The sequence below is a fragment of the Eleginops maclovinus genome, chromosome 2, assembly GCF_036324505.1.
Source record: "Eleginops maclovinus isolate JMC-PN-2008 ecotype Puerto Natales chromosome 2, JC_Emac_rtc_rv5, whole genome shotgun sequence".
In the NCBI taxonomy this organism is placed as follows: Eukaryota; Metazoa; Chordata; class Actinopteri; order Perciformes; family Eleginopidae; genus Eleginops; species Eleginops maclovinus.
Genome location: NC_086350.1, coordinates 710,932 through 732,817, shown reverse-complemented (window position 1 = coordinate 732,817; position 21,886 = coordinate 710,932). Strand labels below are relative to the sequence as shown.

Sequence of the window (21,886 nt, the reverse complement as noted above, 5' to 3'; positions counted from 1 at the left end):
CTAAATCAATGTCCATCCCTTCAGGTCGAGCCGCGCAACCCAATCAGTTGCAACCCTAAAAAATATTCCTTAAAAGAACCAGCACCGAAGACAAATCGTTTTTAAAAAGTTTAATGAACTATACAAAGTGAATTCATGGGAAAATATATACAGATGTACATTAATGTGCCCAGGAGCAAACCTAAAGGCAACACAAAAGGAACAGATTCATTCATCCTCCTCGGCAGGCAGCGGCCGGGGCCTAAACAGGAAAACAAATCACAAACAAAATGTCACGAAAATGCAAACAACAACATGAGGCAGATTCTAAAAATCAGTTCAACGGGACTCTTTAAAAATACTTTGGTGGAGAAGTCTCCTCGTCCACCGCAAGAAATCCTATCAAAATAAAAACTAACATGACGTTAGAGATGAAGATCGTTAGAACTTTCCACTGACATTTTTTGGAAAATGTACAATACTTCTTTTTGAATCGTCTTTGTTTCAAACCTCATAGCATGATTTCAGCATTTGATTAAACTTCTAAAATGTGCATAAAAACCAGGTGGAAGAAAAACCTAACTGGAAGACCAGAGACATCACAATACTAGAACCTATTTGCGTAATCACACAGAAACAAACTCTCACGATTGACTCCTGAAGGAAGCCTTAGGGGTGTGTAATAGAGGGTCCTGAACGTGTCCCTGCAGTGCTTGTGATGTAATGTGGGTCCCTTGTATCGTGTCTTAATATCCATCCTTGTTGATGATGCACATGGAGCTGCAGCAATGCAGAGTCAGACTCGATCTGACAATAGAGTATTGTCCTAAAGTGAAATGAATAAATGCACATACTTCCTGCTGGCCTTGGACATCCCACTGCCTCCGGCCTCCTCCCCGTCCTCCACCTCCACCTCCACCGGCTTCAGGTTCTCCTTTTCCGGTTTCCTCGGGGGGCCGCCGAAGAAATCTCCGATGCCCTTCTGCCAGTCCGGCGTGGGGCGGGGACACACCGGGTTACCTCCGGCATATTTACCCTTTGCTGTGAATCAGAAAGAAGCACACCGTGAGTATAAACTGTGATGATCCAGTATTTGAGTGTGATGTGTTATGGCTACTGGCGGACCGGGGGTGGAGGCCTGGCTGCTGGTGCTGGACTGCGCGTTTGCAGAACTGGACCCCAGAGACTTCCGGGGGGCTGCCGCTGCAACAGCTGCAAGAAAAACAAAACAATGATGAGAGGATTTATAATTAAAAACATTACAGAGTTGTGCGGGAGAAGTGGGATGTGCAAAGGTAAAAGAGAAAGCAGAGGACCGTTTGGGTTTAAGTAACAGAGTAAGCACAGATATAAAGTAGGAGCCGGAGTGATAAAGGAAAACATCAGCAGATTATGAATGTTACTCTTCAAATAATTCACATATAAAACAAGCTTTTATGAAAGCATGTGTAAGAAGTTGCAGTTTGAAAATGTGCGCCAGTCTGCATGCATTTATCGACCCAATAAATTGATAACTAAAGTGGGTCTTTACCCACACTGATCCCTGAACCCAGTTTTAAAAGTGAATTTCCATCCACTAAAACAGCTAAACAAGGGGGAACTGTGTGCTGAAGTTACTAAAACACCCCATGGGTTTCACAAACCCTGTTAATTAACTGAAGCCACAGTTCTGCCGGCGACAATAATCAGGAAAGTTTTAAGTTAAGTACTTTCTTAAAGGGGTTTGGTTTGACGTCAGCACAAAGCTGCGGCGCTAAAAACTGGCGCCAGTTTGTGGAAAGAGAAATACTAACTTCTGGAAAGACTCAGACACATGTCATCCACACAGACCGCTCAAACATTCATAAGTAACTTGGATTCTGTTTGTTTTAATAACGTATCATCGTTCAAATGACCTCTTTATGTCGGAAACAAGCCCCCCGTGATGGCGGGAGGCTGTTGTTATGGAGAATAAACCGCATTATATTACTATCCTGACATGTTTAAATGTATGTTTTGTAATAAATGTCTATAAAGAGTGAGGGTTAAGTCATCATTTTGAGGAAACGATTGAAGTGGCTCTGTTTATTTAGCTTGTTTGTTTGGCGCGCTTCTATCCCGCCCAACTACACGAGGAAGAAACCGACACTCACGCTACAAATCACATTTTAAAGCGTAAATTGTTAATAAATGTGATAACTGTGGTACTGTACCTTTTCTGTATGCTGCGGGAACACTGTCGGCTTTAGTCCTCACCATGTTGGCTTCGACCTGTGAACTCTGAAGAGGTTTCTAACGTCTCTCAGAGAGAAGAGCCCGCCTTTACATGGTGCGGGAGATTTCTTCTTCGGCTGTTCTATTCAGGCAGAACAGACACACAGCGATGAAACAATGCTGCCCCCTCAGGCCGATGGTTGTCATTACAGCATAAAACAGTTCAATGATCACAATAAGGGTTATTTCCAGTGGGTAGAAGTACTCAGATCTGGTACTTTGGTAAAAGTAGAAGTACTCAGATCTGGTACTTTGGTAAAAGTAGAAGTATTCAGATCTGGTACTTTGGTAAAAGTAGAAGTACTCAGATCTGTTACTTTGGTAAAAGTAGAAGTATTCAGATCTGGTACTTTGGTAAAAGTAGAAGTATTCAGATCTGGTACTTCCGTAAAAGTAGAAGTACTCAGATCTGGTACTTGGGTAAAAGTAGAAGTACTCAGATCTGGTACTTGGGTAAAAGTAGAAGTACTCAGATCTGGTACTTGGGTAAAAGTAGAAGTACTCGGATATGGTATTTTAAAAATGATACGGTGTGTTATGAAAATAAGTAAATAAGCAATATATAAAATAAATTAAGTTTAACATTGAATCAGAATCAGAATCAGAATTAGAATTCCTTTATTCGTCCACAGTCGTTGTAGAACGAAGGGTGGTAGCGGATAGCTGTAGTAAATAAAATAAAATAATACCTTTACATGATCACATACAGATTATTGAATATATATACTTTGATAATAGCATTTAACAGTTCAAAGATAACATAAATCAGAATCAGAATCCCTTTATTCGTCCCACGGAGGGGACATTTTCATTGGTTAAAGCAAAAAAGAGCCAAAGACAGCTTAATGTTACACCAAGATACGAAATATATACAACAATTACACAATTTTACAGAAGACACCAAAATAGACCTCAGAAACCGTTCTGAGGTCTAGCAGCCAGGTAAATATTGCATATATATATATTGCACATGGTGTGGGGTGATATAGTCTGTGTTGTTATATGCCATGATGAAGTATACATTGTTGATCCCAATTTGGGAAATGTGTTCATCCGAGCAGCACGTAAACAAGGCATTGCACAGAAAGTGAAAATGAAAAAGAGTAGAAAATAAACAAAGACATATAATATAAACTTCTCAAAATATAAAATAAAACAACTCAAAAGTCAAATATATACTTATTGACAGTAAAACATTCAGCAGGGATGCCAGGGTGACATTGGACAGGGGGCCAGATTCTTTTCAAGTGAGACTTCAGGGGGCCGGATTACACCTTCAGACTGAAAAGGCCAAACACTGACTCAACACATGGATAGGCAGGCTATTTGAAATGATTCATGAAGGCCTACAATTACATACATTACAATTACAGCCTAAACCAGGAGACAGTTACCCTCTAAACACGTAACATTTTCCTATCAATGCAAGTAGCCTACATTTATAAATGACAAATGCAACCAAATAGACACTAGGTGCCAAAAAACACACATTTCCTATAAATAACACAAGTGTAAACTGTTCATTACTTTTATTGTATTTATTGGAGGCTTGGACATGAAAAAACGTCAATGCAGGCCAGGCCAGGCCAAGTAGGCCTAAACAAGTCACAGAAAGTAGGCGCCAGAATAAAGTACTCCAACAATAGGTGACAACAATAATGTGATTGAATATCAGGTAGGAATTAGTCAAACAAACAGATGAGGCACACTTTGCCAGTCATCACAAGTCAACCCCAACCCCCTTTATTCCCTCCCACCCATATCACCCTGGATTATGACAAATGGGGAGACCAGCCTACTTCAGCTACATTTTACTTGTCGAAGCCACACACCTTTTAACTTTCACCAGCTTGTCCATATCGGGTGACAGTTTCTGAGCAATGGCTATTTTCATAACATCCTTCAGATGTCCGTGCGTCAGGAGATTGCACACTATCAGGAAAAAGCCTGCTCACATCAATATGTTGTCCCAAACATACAAATTATTTTACCTGCAAAGGCCGTGAGCATTGGGTACTGTGGTGGCAAGGATTTATAGACTGAATCGATTGCAACAGATGCTAGTTATCCATAAGCGGTGCGCAACACTGCAGTTGTAGCAGTTCCATTTGGATCGCCTCTGGGACCTCGGAAGCGTCAATCGTGAATTGAGAGCGAAAAAGCGCAAATTCCTTTTCCAGTTCAGTAAAAACCGTGAATCGATTGTCAAACTCATGCTTGAGTCCGGAAAGCAAGTTTGCGAACTTGTCCATACTCTGATGATTGACAGGCTGAGACTTTGGACAGGGGGAGTGGGCTGCATTGCGCTTGGAGAGCTCCGTCTTCCATAACGCCAGTTTACTTTGAAAAGCACGAACACTATCATAATACTCTGTGACGAGTTTGTTGCGGCCCTGCATAGTAACATTCAACACATTTAGGTGTTCGGTAATGTCCACTAAAAAGGCAAGATCCCTGGTCCATTCTGGGTCGTCCAATTCCACCACAGGCTTCCCTTTACCCTGCATGAACTCGGCTATCTGTGCGTAATTTGTAGAAATGTTTGAGCCTCGGATCAACCAACGCACATCGGTGTGATAGGGAAGGCCATGATCAATGTCGTTTTCCAATAAAAAAGCGTCGAATTGCCTGGGGTTAAGTCCTCTGGCTCTGATCAAATTCAGTGTTAAAAACAACACGCATGACATGGTCCATTTTCAGAGTTTTGCAGCACAAAGCCTCTTGGTGGAGTATACAGTGAAAGTTCCAGAACACTTGCTCTGGATTAGCTGCATTTACCTTTTCTCTCAACTTCACAACTACTCCTGCCTTTCTTCCTATCCTAGAAGGCGCACCGTCGGTAGCCACACTGACAGCGCGACTCCAGTCCACCTCCAGATTGTCCAGGGCCCCGACAAGACTAACAAACACGTTGTTAGCTGTGGTGGTGTCCGTCATTGGCACGACTGACACAAACTCCTCTGTGACATTCAGGGAAGCATCCACTCCGCGAAGACATATCGATAAATGGGCTACATCAGTCACGTCTAGGGCTGTGCAATTTAATCGATCCTGCGATATATATCGATATTTTGTTTCCCGAGAAAGTATCGATATTTCAGCCGCGAGTATCGATACATTAAGTCCCACTCAAATCCCCCGTGTTCCGCCTGGCACTCTGCTCGCTGCCCATTACGTCAGCCAGCCGCTAGTGTCGCTGTAGACTCTACAGCGACACTAGATCTGTGTATCTAGAAATGCTCTACAGTGTAGAGCATTTCTAGATACACAGATCTCTACAGTGTAGAGCATTTCTAGATACACAGATCTAGTGTGTCTTGTTCTCGCGGTGAGTGCGAAGCGGTTCAGGAGAATGGCGGCTGACATTAACCCAGCACCCCCGCGCTTAAAAGCAGATGTGTGGGAGCACTTTGGGTTTAAAAAGAAGAAGGAAAGTGACAATTTAGATAAAACTATTGCGGTTTGCAAGCTGTGTCACACAAACGTGAAATACTCTGGAAATACCACTAACCTACGAACCCACCTACAACGTCACCACCCGGACAAGGTAATGCTAACTGAGGAACTCAAGAAGCTGCGGCCGCCTGCTGCACCTTTGAATTCTCCATTGTGATACTGCACTGTATGTACTTATGTTTCAAAGGCTTGTAAGCTACAGTTTGCACTGTTTCAATAAATGAAACAAATTTTCTCACCACATATTTTGATTCATTTTGTCCAGCATTTGCAAGCTGTAGACTCTCTGTCTAGTCAGAGCCATATATTGTGTAATTGATGCTTTCAGTTTTCAGTTGAATTAATTCAATCCAAGTCAATGGAGCACTCACCAAAGATGTCACCAAAATCACACTGTCCCTTTAAAATCTTTCAGAAAATGATGTAAGTGTATCGAATTATATCGAATCGTATCGTTGGCTGAATATCGTCATATATATCGTATTGTGAGCTGAATATCGTGTATCGTGAGATTAGTGTATCGCTACAGCCCTAGTCACGTCAGTGCTCTCGTCGAGACTAATAGAGAATGCGACGAAGGACTTAACATTGTCTTTAAGTTGACTCTTCAAATCACCAGAAGGTTCTTCAGCTCTCTCCGTCACTGTAGGCCTCGATAAGCTTATGTTAGCTAGAGCTTGTCGCTTGTCAGGACACACTAGCTCGGCTGCCTTTAGCATGCAGGTCTTGACAAATGCACCCTCCGAGAAAGGCTTGGATGCCTTAGCAATTTCCCAAGCGATGATGTAGCTTGCCTTCACTGCCCCTTGAAACGAAATGAAATGTATAAGTTTAACGAAGTTGAGCCACTCCTCTTTCAGAAACGGTGCAGTCAAAATCAAAAATAATTATAAGCGTTGAAGAATATATGTATAAAAACGAAACGAACCTTCGTGTGTATCTCGACATTTGGAGAATACGGCTTGCTGTCTCTGTAGCGATGATGCTGGTTCGGTTAGCTTTTGAGTCCGAAGTTGCCCTGTGTACTCGCAGTATTTCTCGGCGTGGGTTTCATAGTGTGATGCTACGGTGGTGTATTGCTATCACACACAAAAAAAAAATAAGGCTCAGTATCAAGTAATTACGTGAAAGTTTCTTGTTATAACAAGATCTTTTTCACGTTTAAACAAGATATGTATCATGTTATTACATGAAATTATCACGTTATTTTGTGATGAGCTTTTATCACGTTATTTCATGATATTACACGTTATAACGTGAAAACATGGCTTTACTTTGATACACAGCCAAGCCAGTCTACTAGCGCGCTTCCCTTTCACTTGAATGTCCAATCTGTAGCGTTTAGGAATCCACATTTTCAGCCATTCTCAAGTAGGAAATAAAAGCATATATTATCAGAAACATCCATCTCGGGCAATTCGGTTGCGCGTCGGGCCGTTTTACTTCCTTTATAGGCTATTTCTTTGAAGCGAACGCTGTTTCGTCCATGTCATTATCTTGAAATAACATGATATTGTCATGTTATAACGTGAAAATGTCAGTATCATGAAATAACGTGATAATTTCATGTAATAACATGATACTTATCTTGTTTAAACGTGAAAAAGATCTTGTTATAACAAGAAACTTTCACGTAATTACTTGATACTGAGCCTTATTTTTTTTTTTAGTGTGATAGCAATACACCACCGTACCACCGTAGGTTTGCCTCCTACTTCCCAAAAAAATGATTTTCTTTCCATTTATCCTGAAAGATGCGACATTCAGTGTCGACCTTCCTCTTTTTTGACAACATCTTGATAGCGACTAGTCTACCGTCAGCACTACCGGCGCAGCTGCAGCCAGGTGAGCAGCAGCAACAGACCAACTGAGGGATTCCACCGAAAATGAAATAATTAAAATAATAATAATTTGATTGAAACCAACAGATGAACTGAGGGATTCCACCGAAAATGAAATTATAATAAAAAATAGTTTTTTTCAATGTATTATTTTTCAATGTATAGTCGGGCCGGGTCCGGCCCGCGGGCCGTAACCCTGGCTACCTTAAAAATAGACTGACAAAAAAACCTCTATGTAGGGCCAATTAATGAAATGAGTCAGAGTGTATTTCAACTATTAAAATAATCATTAGTTTTTCGTTAAAGAAAATGAATGCATAATTAATAGTAATGTAATGGTATCAAATATACTCGTATAAACGGTTTACCTAAAGTTTTAAAAAGCGTTTCCTGTACTGTGTCCCTCCCGGGTCTCCGTAGTGGCGGTTTATATTGGCTGCAAGCGGATCAGCAAAACAAAACATCTTTGCGCTTTAATTCCCATCTAACGGTTTGTATTCAACAGGAATAACCACGGGATTAAACGGGGTAACCTTTCCCCGTTAGTTACCGCGTGTTTCGCGCTCTTTAAGGTGACTTTAACCGCTGTTGATATACTTTATAATGGTGTTTGGTTTTGTTGCTAACTAACTGCTAGCTAGTGCTACCTAACTTGACCTGCTTTCCTTATTCCCAATATTTTACAAATGTGTTATAATGTAACACAAACAAGTGAGCTGCTTGTTGGTGTTTGTATACATGTATCTAACTTTCCCCAAAACGTCAGCTGTTGTTAGCTTTGATAAACTGCAGCAGTCACCTTTCATTATGTTTTATATCCACCGGAGCTGTGATCTATAACTGCTCTGCTTCAAGCAGCAGAAGGCTTCGGATTACTAAAACCACACTGAACCTCTCAAAGTAACATACTGAATGGAAAATGGTACTTAAAGTAGTAATACATCTACAGTAAAATGGGTGGAAAGTACCAAATGCAGTAAAGAAGAAGTAAAAAGAAGCTTAAGATTAGGGGGAAAGTTCCGCACCTGTAGTTCAGTACAGTACCGGAGTAAATGTACTGAGGGAACACGTGCATTCACATTTTACCTAAGTTAAATGACTAAATATTCTTACAGTATGTGTTCAGTATGAGCTCATGTATCATATATATATATATATATATATATGATGTGTGTGTGTGTGTGTGTGTGTGCAGGTGTTGTCATGGAGGAGGTGACCCGCCTGGTGTCCACAGGAGACTGCGTGAGGATCTGGGATGCCGGTTCGATGGCTCCGCTGGAGCAGTTTAACCCTCACAGCAGCAGCCACCCGGTGGCTCAGGCCTGCTGGAGCTCCAACAGTATCCTCCTGAGACCATCTCTGAGACGGGAACACGCCTCGGGCTTCACTGGGATGTTAGTGACATGATAGAGTGTGTGAATACGTGTGTTGTTTGTTCCTGAGCTGCTCAGATCAGTACCTGGTGAGTGCCAGCAGCAGCGGGGACAAGCTGGTGGTCTGCAGCCTCAAATCCTCCCCGGTCCCCGTGGTGGAGCTGGGAGATGGGGTGAGTGCTCTGCTTCATATCCCTCTGCCTCACTGGTTTTTATGAGCATGTGTTCATCCTCACCTCGTCCATCTCCTGTTGTCTCCGCAGAAAAAGCAGACCTGTGTGTCCCTCAGCTCCTCCTCTCAGTTCCTGGTGAGCGGGGGTCTGGATCACTGCGTTCACATCTGGGACCTGAAGACCAAGAGACTGCACCGCTCCCTGAGGGTGAAACACACACTCACTCACTCTCTCTCACACTCACTCACTCACTCACTCACTCACTCACTCACTCACTCACTCACTCACTCACTCACTCACACTCACTCGTGTTTGTGTGTGTGTTTGTGTGTGAGAATCAGAATCAGAAAGAAAGTATTTCTGATTCTGTCACACACACACACACACACACACACACACGTTTAACTTGTTTTTGTAAAGGTTCGGTCTTGTTTTGATTAATTACACGTGTGTTTAGATGTTCTGCCTCTTTTTTTTGAATGAAACTTTATTTAAAAGGCACTTCCAAACACTAAAGCTGTGGATGTCTCCTCCTCTCAGGACCATAAGGAGGAGGTGACCTGCGTCTCCTTCAACTCCAACGACAGCTACGTGGCTTCGGGCTCCAGCAGCGGAGACCTGGTGCTGCACAGCCTCACCACCAACCTGTCCAGCAAGGCCTTCGGACACGGCAACAACCAGGTGAGGGACCTCCCCTTTGTGTCTTCATTAATGCAAATACTCCACTGTATGTTATTTTACACGCGTTTACACATTCATTGTTGTTATTTACTGTACTACAGCGGCACATTTACAGGGATTGTATTTTATTTTGTGTTGCACTTTTTACTTTCACTTCTTATCTTTGCATGAATATTTTTAATTACATTTTTAAAGTCAGCTGTCACCAAGCGTTTTCCCCGGCATGAATACTGTGTCCTCTGCAGCCGATCCACGATCTGCGGCTGTCCCTTCTGCGGCGCTCACTGCTGGGCAGCGTGTCAGACAGCGGCTCAGTGGTGCTGTGGGACTCGAACACGCAGAAGGAGCTGCATGCGTTCGACGGCGCCCACAAAGCCCCCGGCTCCGGCCTCGCCTTCTCCCCCGCCAGCGAGCTGCTGGTGGTCAGCGTGGGTCTGGACAAGAAGATCGTCTGCTACGACACGGCCAGCAAGATGTGAGGACACAGCAGATATAAAGCTTATCGCTCAGGCTGCAGGATCCATCTCAATCCCAGTTTGAACTGGGGCAGTCTCCAAATCAGGCTCCGTTAGTTATTAATTATCATGGCCTGCTCTGATAAGATGCGTACCTATAGTCAGAGGGGGGAGAGGATCAGATTGTTGTCCTGGTGGGTCACTGTTCAACTGTCTGCAGAGTGCTGAGGTCCATCCGGGTGGACAGCCCCCTCACAGCGGTGGACTTCACTCCGGACGGCACCGGGCTGGTGGTGGGCTCCACGCAGGGGAAGATCTTCCAGTACGACCTGAGGAACTCCAGCGCCCCCACCCGGGTCACCGCCGCTCACAAAACTTCCATCACCTGCCTCCGCTTCCAGAGCAGCAGCAGACACAAGGTAACGGCTGCAGACGCTCCATCGCTCGGCTCAGACAGGAACTTGGCGGATATATCGAGCGTCAGGCGGTGCTTCAGCCTCCAGGGTTTACTTTGGGATGAAGGCATTTTTAAAACCCATTTCTTCTTCTTCTATCTCTTGCAGCAGTCCAGTAAGCTGGGCTCCTCAAAGATCGTGAAGAGATCCTCCACCAAGCTGTCCAACAGCCAGTCTGACCCCGCCCCCCACAGACAGGTGACAGGTACAGGTGAGCTCCTACTAATGGTCGTGTCACACACACACAGACACACACACACCATCAGTTGATCCACAGATAACTGACCTGCATTTTGGGTAAATGTAATGGAAAGATTGAACATCGTGGTGTCCAGCAGGGGGCGCTGCAGCGGAGGTCCTGACCCGGGAGGCTGAGGGCTGGCAGGGTCCGGAGCAGCTTCCTGTCGGGGAGAAGTTCAGCAGCGTGGGCCGGAACAGCCTGGACGTGTTCTCTCCGGCTCGGGAAGGTGAGACCTGAGGCCTGTTCTTCTTCTGTGGTGTGTGATATAGCTGTGCATGTCAATGGTCTACTAGGGAGGGAGGGAGGGGGATAATGTCCTCAGCTAGATAACAACGTATGAACATGGACAGGACGAGCCTTTTGAAGCCTCTCTCTCTTGTGGCTCTGCAGACTCCCGTTTCCCTGGGACCACCGGAGACACGCTGTTCGGTCGAACCCTCGGTACGAGCCGCTGAACACCCACCCTGAGCAGAAGATGTCCTCTCTACAGACGCTGATGCTGCTTTTTGTTTTACAGTCACCGGACTGGAGATGCTGTCCCGGGAGGGGGAGGGGCAGCCGGTGGTCAGCCGTGCCAGTCTGGACATCTTCTCCCCCGTCAGAGAAGGTCTGTGTACCTCAGAGGGACTGTGAACAGACTCGAGCATCGAGATGTCCTCACAGTTCTTCGTCTGCAGATTATTACAGAGTAAATGATTGTGTTAATATTCTGTGCACGTTAACGGGTGACATGTGTTGCAGACTCTCACTCCGGCATTCACCGTAAGACTCCTCTGGGGACGCCGCTGACCGCCGGACGCTGCTACAGCCCGCTGTCCGTCTTCCAAACCCCTCCCCCCATCAAAGAGGAGGAGCCACTCACCGCCGCCGAGTCATGTGGCCCCGGCAAGGTAAGTCCCACGTAATGCAACCATAATCGTGTAGTTGATGCAACGATATCAAGCCACAAACACAAGCTGTGCTTTGATTGACAGTCGGAGAAGGCAAGCAGCTCCAGTCAGGAGGGGGAGACCACGCCCACTTCCTCTCAGCTGACGAATCACAGCCAGCCAGTCCCGGCATTCTTCACCCCAGACCTCAGGAGAACCAACGGGATTCAAGCGCAGCTGAGCTATGAGTCACCTGCACAGGGAGCTCCGCCCACTGCAGCAGGTACACACACACACACACACACACACACACACACACACACACACACACACACACACACACACACACACACATTAATGAGCATTTTAGTCTAAAAGTAAAGCAAGTTCCTTTATAGCCCAACGTTAGCCACCTTTAGCTTAGCGCTGGTGAAGTCATGTGACGTTGGACCAGGTTCACAGTGTTTTCTCACGGCTCTCTCTCCCCCTTCAGGAGCGTCTCTCTCTGCCGCCGCCTCCTCCTCCCTCTCCCAGAACATCATGGAGGTTGTCGGGCAGGGAGCAGCAGCTCCTCTCTCCTCGCTGCAGATCCACTTCATCCAGAACATGATCCACGAAACTCTGGAGGACTTCAGGTAAACAACCCTTCATACTAACACAGATAACGATAAATAATATATAGATAAGATTCACGTTAAAAAAACCTGAAACCCATATCTGACATTAAATGTGTTTATTAAATATGTAAAAATGCTAAAATGACGATACTAGAAGAAGCACAGGTTCAATATCAATCACAATAAGTTGATATAAATCCCCCTCTTCCTCCTCCTCCTCTTCTTCAGGGATGTGTGTCACAGAGACATCGTGAACCTGCAGGTTGAGATGGTGCGACAGTTTTACATCCAGCTGGTACGAGCGTTTCTCTTTCTGCTCTCGGTTTTAAGATGTTCCTCTTCCTCCTGTATTAATGGATGAATGTTGTGGGAGAGGTGTTCAGACGCTTTGAGTAGAAGTAACGTTTTTTTCCTGTTCGTTTCGAAGACTTCGCGAATCCTGACGTGTCTCTGTTTCAGAACGAGATCCACGGCCTGATAGAGAAATACTCCGTGAACGAGTCTCTGGTGGAGGAGGTGGAGAAACTGAGGGAGGAGAACCGCCGGCTGAAGACCAACTACTGACCTCTGATCATTATCACAGCTCTTATTATGGGATGTGGGAAGAGTTTACATCAGCAATCCATGATCCAGGAAAAAATAAATTCAAAGAGGAGAAAAACTCACTTCCTGTTTTCAGCCGATCTGAGAGCACAAACACACAAACCATCAGCAACTGTGATAAACGATGTCGATAACACAATACGGACATTGGTGTCCCTTCCTCTGTGCCTGTGTCATGTTTTATTAATAGGAAACATTTTGTCTAACTAAAAAATATGCATATTTAAAGGTGATTTCTTTGTCTCATTTCAAATGAATAAAGCAGATGTTTCCTTAGATAGTTAAGGCTATGGTAAAGTTAAAATATGAAACATCTGTTTAATTTATATACATGATGGAAACTAGTGTTTAAAATGATAAGTTATTTTGAGTGGATGCTTAATATAACAAAAAGATCCTACCTTTGTTTATGTAATCCGTTTATCTACACACTGTTAATGAATTAGTCCGTGTAATACACTTAAATATATATGTAATATCAGTGCGCATGTGCGAGACGTCAGCGGGTCCTTCGGTGTGTGTTTGGGAGGATTACCATCTCTGCGCGTGTGTACTCTTTGGCTGTTGAGCGACTCTGGTTGTTTACTTTCCGCTTGTTCCCACCGAGCTCCGCACTAACGTTCAGATATATAGCTCCGTTTCTCGTGAATCTTTATGAATATGCTGCCAAACAACTTGATGTCAACATACGGACAAGTCTCGTGCCCTTTGTAATCACCCTGATCGTGCTGTTAGCTGCATTAGCTTCTCTCGTTCCGGAGAGCAGAGGTCACTTCGACAGGTGAGGAGACACCTTAGGTCCGAAAATGAACCCGTACTTCCCAACAGTCATAAGAGAGCACTTCCGCGTTATCCCTTCCTCTCGTTTTATTTTTCATAGCTTCGTCTTTTGAGTGGAGTGATTTTTTCTCCAAATGATTATTGTGTTCTATAAACTTCTGGAAATGTGTCTGTTGGAGCACACACTGGAAGGCTGCCACACATGTAGAGCGAAAGGTTCCAGAGACATGTGGAGTTTGTCTCGCGGCTGCGTTTATAACTCCCTGACATCAAAGTGTGTGTTTGAGGTTCCTTCACTGGTTTGCCGGTCGACTGCTGTTCAAGCTGTTTTACACTTTAGATGGATTTTGCATTTCAAGAAGTGTTCCGTGTTTGATGCATTAAGAGTTATTAGCTTTCCTGATTATTAATGTTGAGTTAACTTTTCCTAAAATAGACCACCTATACATATGATTGCATTCACACATCTGATGTATTTGACTCATTTTTAGCATTTATCTTTCTTAAATTATTGTTTTAAACAAGATAAATGTATGTTTTGAATATTAATATGAAATATAATTATATATATTCTGGATTTCAATGTTTTTAAAGTTTTATTATAACAAGTATTGAATTAACATTCTGTCGGTTTTTATAAAGGAACATAGTATAAATGTGATGTAGTTTATAATGCCCAAAAAACGTTTTAAATAAAGCTATGATTTGTTGTACAGTACCGGATTTGATAAAGGTAAACTGTAAAATGATAAATATAAAAGAGGAGGGATATTTTAAAACACCTCTACAGAGTAACAGTGTTCAGGTGTACTTTACCTGCGTCTCAGTATTAATGGTTATGCTATACTGTATAAATATAAGGAGTGTTTCCTGCTGTATAGATCTGCATTTCTACAGGAGGAGTTGGGTGTTACTTTGAAGTTGATTCTCATGTTCATCATTAATGTGTTTCCTGAATATTAATGGACTTTTTGTTTTCAGTTCTTTGAGACCATGGCGAATCCCCTGAGGGCTGAGGTTGTCCGACTCTATAAAAATGTGAGTCAACAAATTTAAAAACTGGATTTTAAAATCTTTACATCTTAAATTAACTGACCATTAAGAGATGATTTGCTCTTTCCAAAGTCCCATAAGGTCACTGCAAACTCAAAGTGTGTTTCAAAATGTTCTCTCGTCTTTCTTAAATTGAATTATTTAAAATGAAGACGCATTTTTGCTAGTTTAATAAATAGTATAATTATTGTTTTCACTCCAGTATTTATTCACACAAAGCATTTAAATGATACATATGGAATAAAAGCAGTTTGTTATTTTACTCATAATTTAAAATATCAATATTTATAATTTAGTTTTTTATAGAAGTTTTTGGGCAACCAGTGCTATATCAAAATATAGTGCAGTTCAGAAACAGGGAGACAGAGGGGAAGACTCGCAGCAAAGGGACTCAGGCTGGATTCCGACCTGGGTCCACCGCAGTATATGGCCGCCTGCTCTACCCACTGAGCTACAGGACGGCCATCATTTAGGTTTTATTCTCAATTATTATGTAGATCTTTTTCCCCAAATTGTATTTATTAGTTTCTAAAAGGTTCTCTAAAAATGACTTTTATTGCCCATGATTTAAAGTCTCTCTATACACCCCCCCCCCTCCCCCCAGCTGCTGTACCTGGGCCGGGATTACCCTAAAGGCGGCGAGTACTTCAGGGACCGCCTGAGAGCGGCGTTCTCTAAGAACAAAGCTGAGAGCGACCCGCAGGCCATCCGGGACATGATCTCTCGGGGGGAGTTTGTGTCCCGAGAGCTGGAGGCACTCTACTACCTGAGGAAGTACCGCGCCATGAAGAAGCGCTACTACGAGGAGTGAAGACACCCAGGACAAAACACAGCCGGGACCAGGGAGGAGACGTCACGTCCTGCTGAACCAAGAGAGACAAAGACACACAACGAGAGACAAAGACACAACGAGAGAGAGAGAGAGACAACGAGAGAGAGAGGAGGGAACCTTTGTAGAAAACCAATTCATTTCTCAGAAAGAAAAACAGAATAAAAAGTCTTTAATGTTTTGTTTCTGCTTCAGGACCGAAGATAAGAACCTTTAAATAAACAGTGTAAAGGAGTCGAGTCATTCTTCTTCCTCCAAACAGGAAGTCAGGGGTCAGAGGCGGGGGGGGCGTAGGCGGCGCTGTCGGCCAGGTTCGCTCTGCAGATCGGACAGGTGGAGTTATCCTGTCAAAATATAAAACCTTTATTGACACGTGCACCAGCAGGAGAGGACTCTTTAAAGTAGAGACTCTACATACTGATATACACCTGAACATCAGCAGGAGAGGACTCTTTAAAGTAGAGACTCTACATACTGATATACACCTGCACATCAGCAGGAGAGGACTCTTTAAAGTAGAGACTCTACATACTGATATACACCTGAACATCAGCAGGAGAGGACTCTTTAAAGTAGAGACTCTACATACTGATATACACCTGAACATCAGCAGGAGAGGACTCTTTAAAGTAGAGACGCTACATACTGATATACACCTGAACATCAGCAGGAGAGGACTCTTTAAAGTAGAGACACTACATACTGATATACACCTGAACATCAGCAGGAGAGGACTCTTTAAAGTAGAGACTCTACATACTGATATACACCTGAACATCAGCAGGAGAGGACTCTTTAAAGTAGAGACTCTACATACTGATATACACCTGAACATCAGCAGGAGAGGACTCTTTAAAGTAGAGACGCTACATACTGATATACACCTGAACATCAGCAGGAGAGGACTCTTTAAAGTAGAGACACTACATACTGATATACACCTGAACATCAGCAGGAGAGGACTCTTTAAAGTAGAGACTCTACATACTGATATACACCTGAACATCAGCAGGAGAGGACTCTTTAAAGTAGAGACGCTACACACTGATATACACCTGAACATCAGCAGGAGAGGACTCTTTAAAGTAGAGACACTACATACTGATATACACCTGAACATCAGCAGGAGAGGACTCTTTAAAGTAGAGACTCTACATACTGATATACACCTGAACATCAGCAGGAGAGGACTCTTTAAAGTAGAGACTCTACATACTGATATACACCTGAACATCAGCAGGAGAGGACTCTTTAAAGTAGAGACACTACATACTGATATACACCTGAACATCAGCAGGAGAGGACTCTTTAAAGTAGAGACACTACATACTGATATACACCTGAACATCAGCAGGAGAGGACTCTTTAAAGTAGAGACACTACATACTGATATACACCTGAACATCAGCAGGAGAGGACTCTTTAAAGTAGAGACACTACATACTGATATACACCTGAACATCAGCAGGAGAGGACTCTTTAAAGTAGAGACTCTACATACTGATATACACCTGAACATCAGCAGGAGAGGACTCTTTAAAGTAGAGACACTACATACTGATATACACCTGAACATCAGCAGGAGAGGACTCTTTAAAGTAGAGACTCTACATACTGATATACACCTGAACATCAGCAGGAGAGGACTCTTTAAAGTAGAGACACTACATACTGATATACACCTGAACATCAGCAGGAGAGGACTCTTTAAAGGTCATTTTAAGGGGAATCTTTGTGTTTGTTTACCTTCAGCCAGCGGTCGATGCACTGTACGTGGTAGTCATGGAAACACGGCAGCATCCTCAGCTTCTCCCCGTCAGTGTAGTCACAGAAACAGATCTGACACCTGTCAATCAAACAGCAGGTTATGATCCTCACTTTTCCTCCGTTCTGAACAGACAGTCCCCCTCGGATCGGACTGACCCCCGTTATGAAGGACCTGATGTTAGTCGGGGTTTGGATGCTCTGGACTCACGTGGTGTTCCCGCCACTCGCTGACGTGAAGCTCTTGGTGGGAAACCTCTGGAGCTCCCTCCGGCTCAACTTGTTCTTCACCACGGAGCCCTGCTGCTCCTCGAAGGCCAGCAGAGCCTGAGGGGTCAGATGGATGAAACTCAGCAGGGCGTCACCTTATGCTACTCACTAGCTATTGGAGCCACTGGTGCAGCTCAGCAGGGCCCTGGGGAGGACTGGTTGGGTCTTATGATGGGAGATGTATGTCTGTGTTTCTCTATGCTGGGGGGGGCAGTCAGCCGGCAGTGTGAATATTACAGGACTTTATTGTTTAGTTAACTGTATTTGACATTTTGTAAATATTGGTGTGTATAACATATTTGAGACGGCAGGAGTGTAAAGTCCATCCTCCTCCTCCTCCTCCTCCCTTCTCCTTACCTCGTAGTCGTTGCCCTGTTGCTCTTCTTCAGCATCAGCTATCCTCCTCCTGCCCCGCCCCCTTCGGTTCCGCTGCCCAATCAGATCTGTAGAAACACACCTGCTATTAGTGGAGGGCTCTTATTGTGAAGGAGCCACAGGAAACACTACGAATGCAGCACTGAGGGTTAGAGCAGACCATTCCACCCTGCCCTCAGAAACCCAGAGGATGAAATGAAGTGTTGCACAGATAAATATCAGGGAGGAGCTTTCACCGTTTTCAAAGCCGACCAGAGGAGAGACGGCAGCGAGGAGGTGGGGCATCCAGCTGGGCTCCATGTAGGGATGAAACTGCAGGGACAAAGCACTCTTTACAGGATGGCTCACACGAACAGCTACAGGACAACAGGAGAGGAACACCTGGGGGCGGAGTGTCTCACCCTCTGATGAAGATGATGATGAGGATGGTGGTGGTGGTGTTGGTGGTCACGGGGTCTGCTGTGGGTCTCCTCCCGGTCAAACTGGGCCTGGGTGAAGAGAGTGTGAGAATACATTTACAGGTGAGGGTTTCTCTCCCCCCCCCCTCGCAGGTGAGGATGTTACCTGCAGACTCCGAGCGAAAGCCTCGTCTTCCTCCTGCTGAGTGGAGCGCACTGCGGCCCCCTCATCGTCACTGATCACGATCTCCAGAGGAGCTGCAGGAGAGACACGGAGCTGCAGTCAGTAATCAACATTTATGAGGATATTCTGAGCGGGAATTCTTTAAAAATATCTATCTATTATTATTTCTACATTTCATAATAAATATTACATTTAAAGAAAATGTTTTCAGCAGAAATCTTTGAAACAAGTTTTTATTCTAAGATTATTTTGTCAAAATAACTAAATATTGAACACAAAAAGGTCTGAATATATTGACCTTTTCTATGATTTGCTGGAAAGAACCCGACCCAGATGTGCACGTATTCACACATTATGTCCTTATGTCTTTTGGTGAAAGTATGTTTACTTGTATCATGTATTTATTTATGTTGCATTGCTGGAGGAGCCTCTCATCGCCATATCTAAACTGCAGCTGCTGTGCACCTGAGGAAAAGCCTTTGCATCGTGAGTCCTCCTCACCTATGGAGGAGTTTCCCTGCTCTCCGTTCAGCCACTGCTTCTCCTCTGCAGTGAGGAAGGACAGAGATTCAGACGAGGAGGAGGAGGCAGGAGCCGCAGCTGCCTCCAGACGCTTCTTCAACCTGATGCTGAGACATGCAGGACTGTGGATCCCGTCTCCCCCCGCCTCCCCCTCCGATACTGAGGTGAGGTAGGAGGAGGAGGAGGAGGAGGAGGAGGAGGAGGAGGAGGAGGAGGAGGAGGAAGAAGCGGTGGACAGGGAGGACTCCAGCAAGCTGACCTGAGGAAGCGTCCTAAGAGACGAAGCAGGAATGAAGCCAACGCTCTGCTCCGCCATTGCTGCAGCCAGACGCCTGCGCTTGGATTTATGAGGAAGTTCATGTCGACCCGGAGACCTGCCTGCAGCCACCTGAGGACAGGAAGTCAGCGTTAGACAGGAAGTCAGTGTCAGGACGGGAACTCAGCGTCAGGACGGGAAGTCATCGTTAGGACAGGAAGTCAGCGTCAGACGGGAAGTCAGCGTCAGGACGGGAAGTCAGCGTCAGACGGGAAGTCAGCGTCAGACGGGAAGTCAGCGTCAGACGGGAAGTCAGCGTTAGGACGGGAATGGGAAGTCAGCGTTAGGATGGGAAGTCAGCGTCAGGACGGGAAGTCAGCGTTAGGATGGGAAGTCAGCATTAGGACGGGAAGTCAGCATCAGGATGGGAAGTCAGCGTCAGGATGGGAAGTCAGCGTCAGGACGGGAAGTCAGCGTTAGGATGGGAAGTCAGCGTCAGGACGGGAAGTCAGCGTCAGGACGGGAAGTCAGCGTCAGGACGGGAAGTCAGCGTCAGGACGGGAAGTCAGCGTTAGGATGGGAAGTCAGCATTAGGACGGGAAGTCAGCGTCAGGACGGGAAGTCAGCGTCAGACGGGAAGTCAGGATGGGAAGACCGTTGATACAGAATATGTAAACAGGGACTCACCGGACTGAAGCGCTCCTCTGTGAAGCGACTGTGCCTCCTCCGTTTGCCGAGCTGCGGGCTGATAACCATCGACAGGTTTTAACATTAAATGACTCAGTCTCATTGAACGTGTGTGGAGATGATCATAAGGCCGAGTTACCTGGGGGTTTCTGGGACCATGATGGACAGATCGTGGTACAGTTCGTCCTCCGGGTCCAGCAGGCAGGCTCGGTTCAGAGCGCCGGGGCTGTCGGGCTCTGAGGAGCCGGCAGACAGATCCTCCATCGTTAAAAACACCTGGCTCCCCCCAACAATCACATGCACTGCAGCCCCAGAGGGTCTACACCTGAGAGTGAAGCAGAGGAGAGGTTAATATAACAGTCCAGCACCAGTTCCAGGTGTGGGCCAGATTCCATTACACTTCAGAATTAGACAGACACATTTAGGGGGCTCTGGATCCTTTGGATTGCCAGATTGATGATTTGTTTTGTCCACAGTAGAGATGGTTGCAACACTACTCGTGGTAAGCAAAATCAGCCCACAGACCGTTTGTGGTTAAACCTGCCATATTAGATCCGGTGGGTGAACAGCAAATGAGTTTGCAGCAATTTGACTGAGAAATTCAATCTCAAGATTTGAAAAATATTTGTTTTTTGTCCAAATACTTTAAGTACTTTTTCCTAATCATACTAACATACTTTTAGTTATCCATGCAGTATTTTTACTTGAAATTGAGTACACTGTGATATTAGTATTTCAATCAGGGAAAGAATCGGAATACCTTTTGCACCACCGACTATAAAAGGCTAAGAGAGAAAACTAAAAACTAAGGAGATTAAAATGTGCTTGTTTTGTGTCCAGGTACTGAGGCAGATGTATCCAACTTAACAAAGAGGTAAAAACACAAAAATATCGCCGAATTTTAATAAAACTTTCAGTTTCTAGTTGTGTTAGAACCCAGGAGCTAAAGAGCGAAAACTACACTAAACACTCAGACCTGCTTTAGGTGCTGAGGACTATTTATTTTCATTATAAAAGAGATTCAATACTCAAATATTGAGCCGAATAATTGATCTGACGTTATAGTTTGCAGAATTCATAGTAACAAAAGAACCAGGAGCCAAAAAATACAAAAATACACAAACACTAAAATCAGGTTTTGTTAGCTGTTAGCAAGGAGCTAGCCAGAGTAGCTTAAGACCCCGAAGGTGAAATCCAAGTAAACATCAATCAAACTTTACCGCCAACAACGATGTTAACATCATGAACACAACAGTGAGTATTGTTACCTGAAAGTTGATGTTCTTTCCGCCGTTTTTAAACAAACGATCTGTGTCAGCCGACTCACAACAGGAAGTGGACCTCAAAATAAGAGCATGAACTTCCGGTGTCACACAAAAACCCATGAGTTAAAGTAGAAGTACTCAGATCTTGTACTTAAGTAAAGTAGAAGTACTCAGGTCTTGTACTTGAGTAAAGTAGAAGTACTCAGGTCTTGTACTTGAGTAAAGTAGAAGTACTCAGGTCTTGTACTTGAGTAAAGTAGAAGTACTCAGGTCTTGTACTTAGTAAAGTAGAAGTACTCAGGTCTTGTACTTGAGTAAAGTAGAAGTACTCAGATCTTGTACTTGAGTAAAGTAGAAGTACTCAGATCTTGTTCTTGAGTAAAGTAGAAGTACTCAGATATTGTACTTGAGTAAAGTAGAAGTACTCAGGTCTTGTACTTGAGTAAAGTAGAAGTACTCAGATCTTGTACTTGAGTAAAGCAGAAGTACTCAGGTCTTGAGTAAAAG

At 44.3% G+C, this 21,886-nt stretch overlaps 4 protein-coding genes and 1 long non-coding RNA gene across 10 annotated transcripts; 2 read left to right on the top strand and 3 right to left on the bottom strand.

Moving 5' to 3' along the window:
• Positions 1 to 95: 95 nt before the first annotated feature.
• pclaf (PCNA clamp associated factor) lies at positions 96 to 2,322 on the bottom strand. Its single transcript, XM_063909363.1, has 4 exons — positions 2,172 to 2,322; positions 1,105 to 1,191; positions 834 to 1,020; positions 96 to 241 (listed from the first exon to the last, which is right to left on the bottom strand). The coding sequence occupies exons 1-4, from the start codon at positions 2,215 to 2,217 to the stop codon at positions 208 to 210; spliced, it is 354 nt and encodes a 117-aa protein (XP_063765433.1). The 5' UTR covers positions 2,218 to 2,322; the 3' UTR covers positions 96 to 207.
• A 5,620-nt stretch (positions 2,323 to 7,942) lies between these two features.
• On the top strand, positions 7,943 to 13,224 carry nedd1 (NEDD1 gamma-tubulin ring complex targeting factor). Of its 4 annotated transcripts, none has more exons than XM_063905015.1 (16): positions 7,943 to 8,101; positions 8,725 to 8,868; positions 8,981 to 9,075; positions 9,166 to 9,282; positions 9,616 to 9,756; positions 10,002 to 10,231; positions 10,432 to 10,630; positions 10,775 to 10,871; positions 11,002 to 11,133; positions 11,298 to 11,348; positions 11,425 to 11,514; positions 11,649 to 11,797; positions 11,882 to 12,059; positions 12,270 to 12,411; positions 12,622 to 12,688; positions 12,853 to 13,224. In XM_063905015.1, exons 2-16 carry the CDS (start codon positions 8,733 to 8,735, stop codon positions 12,955 to 12,957), a joined length of 1,929 nt encoding a protein of 642 aa, XP_063761085.1. In that variant the 5' UTR covers positions 7,943 to 8,101; positions 8,725 to 8,732; the 3' UTR covers positions 12,958 to 13,224. The 4 variants fall into 4 exon arrangements, with proteins under 4 accessions (XP_063761085.1, XP_063761077.1, XP_063761069.1 ...); XM_063905007.1 differs by having other exon boundaries at positions 10,775 to 10,877; positions 11,005 to 11,133; XM_063904999.1 differs by having other exon boundaries at positions 10,775 to 10,877.
• LOC134878890 (uncharacterized) lies at positions 12,495 to 13,542 on the bottom strand. The gene is made up of 2 exons (XR_010167747.1): positions 13,398 to 13,542; positions 12,495 to 13,077 (listed from the first exon to the last, which is right to left on the bottom strand). It is a non-coding gene; the product is annotated as an uncharacterized LOC134878890 (long non-coding RNA).
• On the top strand, positions 13,508 to 15,892 carry lyrm5b (LYR motif containing 5b). The gene is made up of 3 exons (XM_063905056.1): positions 13,508 to 13,777; positions 14,758 to 14,814; positions 15,434 to 15,892. The coding sequence occupies exons 2-3, from the start codon at positions 14,770 to 14,772 to the stop codon at positions 15,638 to 15,640; spliced, it is 252 nt and encodes an 83-aa protein (XP_063761126.1). The 5' UTR covers positions 13,508 to 13,777; positions 14,758 to 14,769; the 3' UTR covers positions 15,641 to 15,892.
• On the bottom strand, positions 15,814 to 21,475 carry si:ch211-59o9.10 (uncharacterized protein LOC561841 homolog). 3 transcript variants are annotated; one of them, XM_063905028.1, is made up of 11 exons: positions 21,383 to 21,475; positions 20,254 to 20,439; positions 20,115 to 20,172; positions 19,151 to 19,559; positions 18,632 to 18,723; positions 18,469 to 18,555; positions 18,304 to 18,379; positions 18,050 to 18,135; positions 17,634 to 17,749; positions 17,405 to 17,504; positions 15,814 to 16,002 (listed from the first exon to the last, which is right to left on the bottom strand). In XM_063905028.1, the coding sequence occupies exons 2-11, from the start codon at positions 20,376 to 20,378 to the stop codon at positions 15,925 to 15,927; spliced, it is 1,227 nt and encodes a 408-aa protein (XP_063761098.1). In that variant the 5' UTR covers positions 20,379 to 20,439; positions 21,383 to 21,475; the 3' UTR covers positions 15,814 to 15,924. The 3 variants fall into 3 exon arrangements, with proteins under 3 accessions (XP_063761098.1, XP_063761106.1, XP_063761114.1); XM_063905036.1 differs by lacking the exon at positions 21,383 to 21,475 and adding an exon at positions 21,335 to 21,374; XM_063905044.1 differs by lacking the exons at positions 15,814 to 16,002; positions 17,405 to 17,504; positions 17,634 to 17,749 and adding an exon at positions 17,774 to 17,893.
• Positions 21,476 to 21,886: the final 411 nt, after the last annotated feature.

Bases quoted from the DNA above. Each gene is read 5' to 3' on its own strand.
- si:ch211-59o9.10 (XM_063905028.1), bottom strand. From the start codon at position 20,378: ATGGAGGATCTGTCTGCCGGCTCCTCAGAGCCCGACAGCCCCGGCGCT. The intron at 18,136-18,303 runs GTGAAAGCTCCT...GTGTTTCTACAG, and splicing joins TCTGGTCGGCTTTGAAAACG to ATCTGATTGGGCAGCGGAAC. The intron at 17,505-17,633 runs GTGAGTCCAGAG...TTTGATTGACAG, and splicing joins GCGAGTGGCGGGAACACCAC to GTGTCAGATCTGTTTCTGTG.
- pclaf (XM_063909363.1), bottom strand. From the start codon at position 2,217: ATGGTGAGGACTAAAGCCGACAGTGTTCCCGCAGCATACAGAAAAG. The intron at 1,021-1,104 runs GTCCGCCAGTAG...TCTGATTCACAG, and splicing joins CAGCCAGGCCTCCACCCCCG to CAAAGGGTAAATATGCCGGA. The intron at 242-833 runs GTATGTGCATTT...TTTCCTGTTTAG, and splicing joins ATGTCCAAGGCCAGCAGGAA to GCCCCGGCCGCTGCCTGCCG.
- nedd1 (XM_063904999.1), top strand. From the start codon at position 8,733: ATGGAGGAGGTGACCCGCCTGGTGTCCACAGGAGACTGCGTGAGGATC. The intron at 11,349-11,424 runs GTACGAGCCGCT...TTTGTTTTACAG, and splicing joins GCTGTTCGGTCGAACCCTCG to TCACCGGACTGGAGATGCTG. The intron at 11,798-11,881 runs GTAAGTCCCACG...TTTGATTGACAG, and splicing joins AGTCATGTGGCCCCGGCAAG to TCGGAGAAGGCAAGCAGCTC.
- lyrm5b (XM_063905056.1), top strand. From the start codon at position 14,770: ATGGCGAATCCCCTGAGGGCTGAGGTTGTCCGACTCTATAAAAAT. The intron at 14,815-15,433 runs GTGAGTCAACAA...CCCTCCCCCCAG, and splicing joins TTGTCCGACTCTATAAAAAT to CTGCTGTACCTGGGCCGGGA.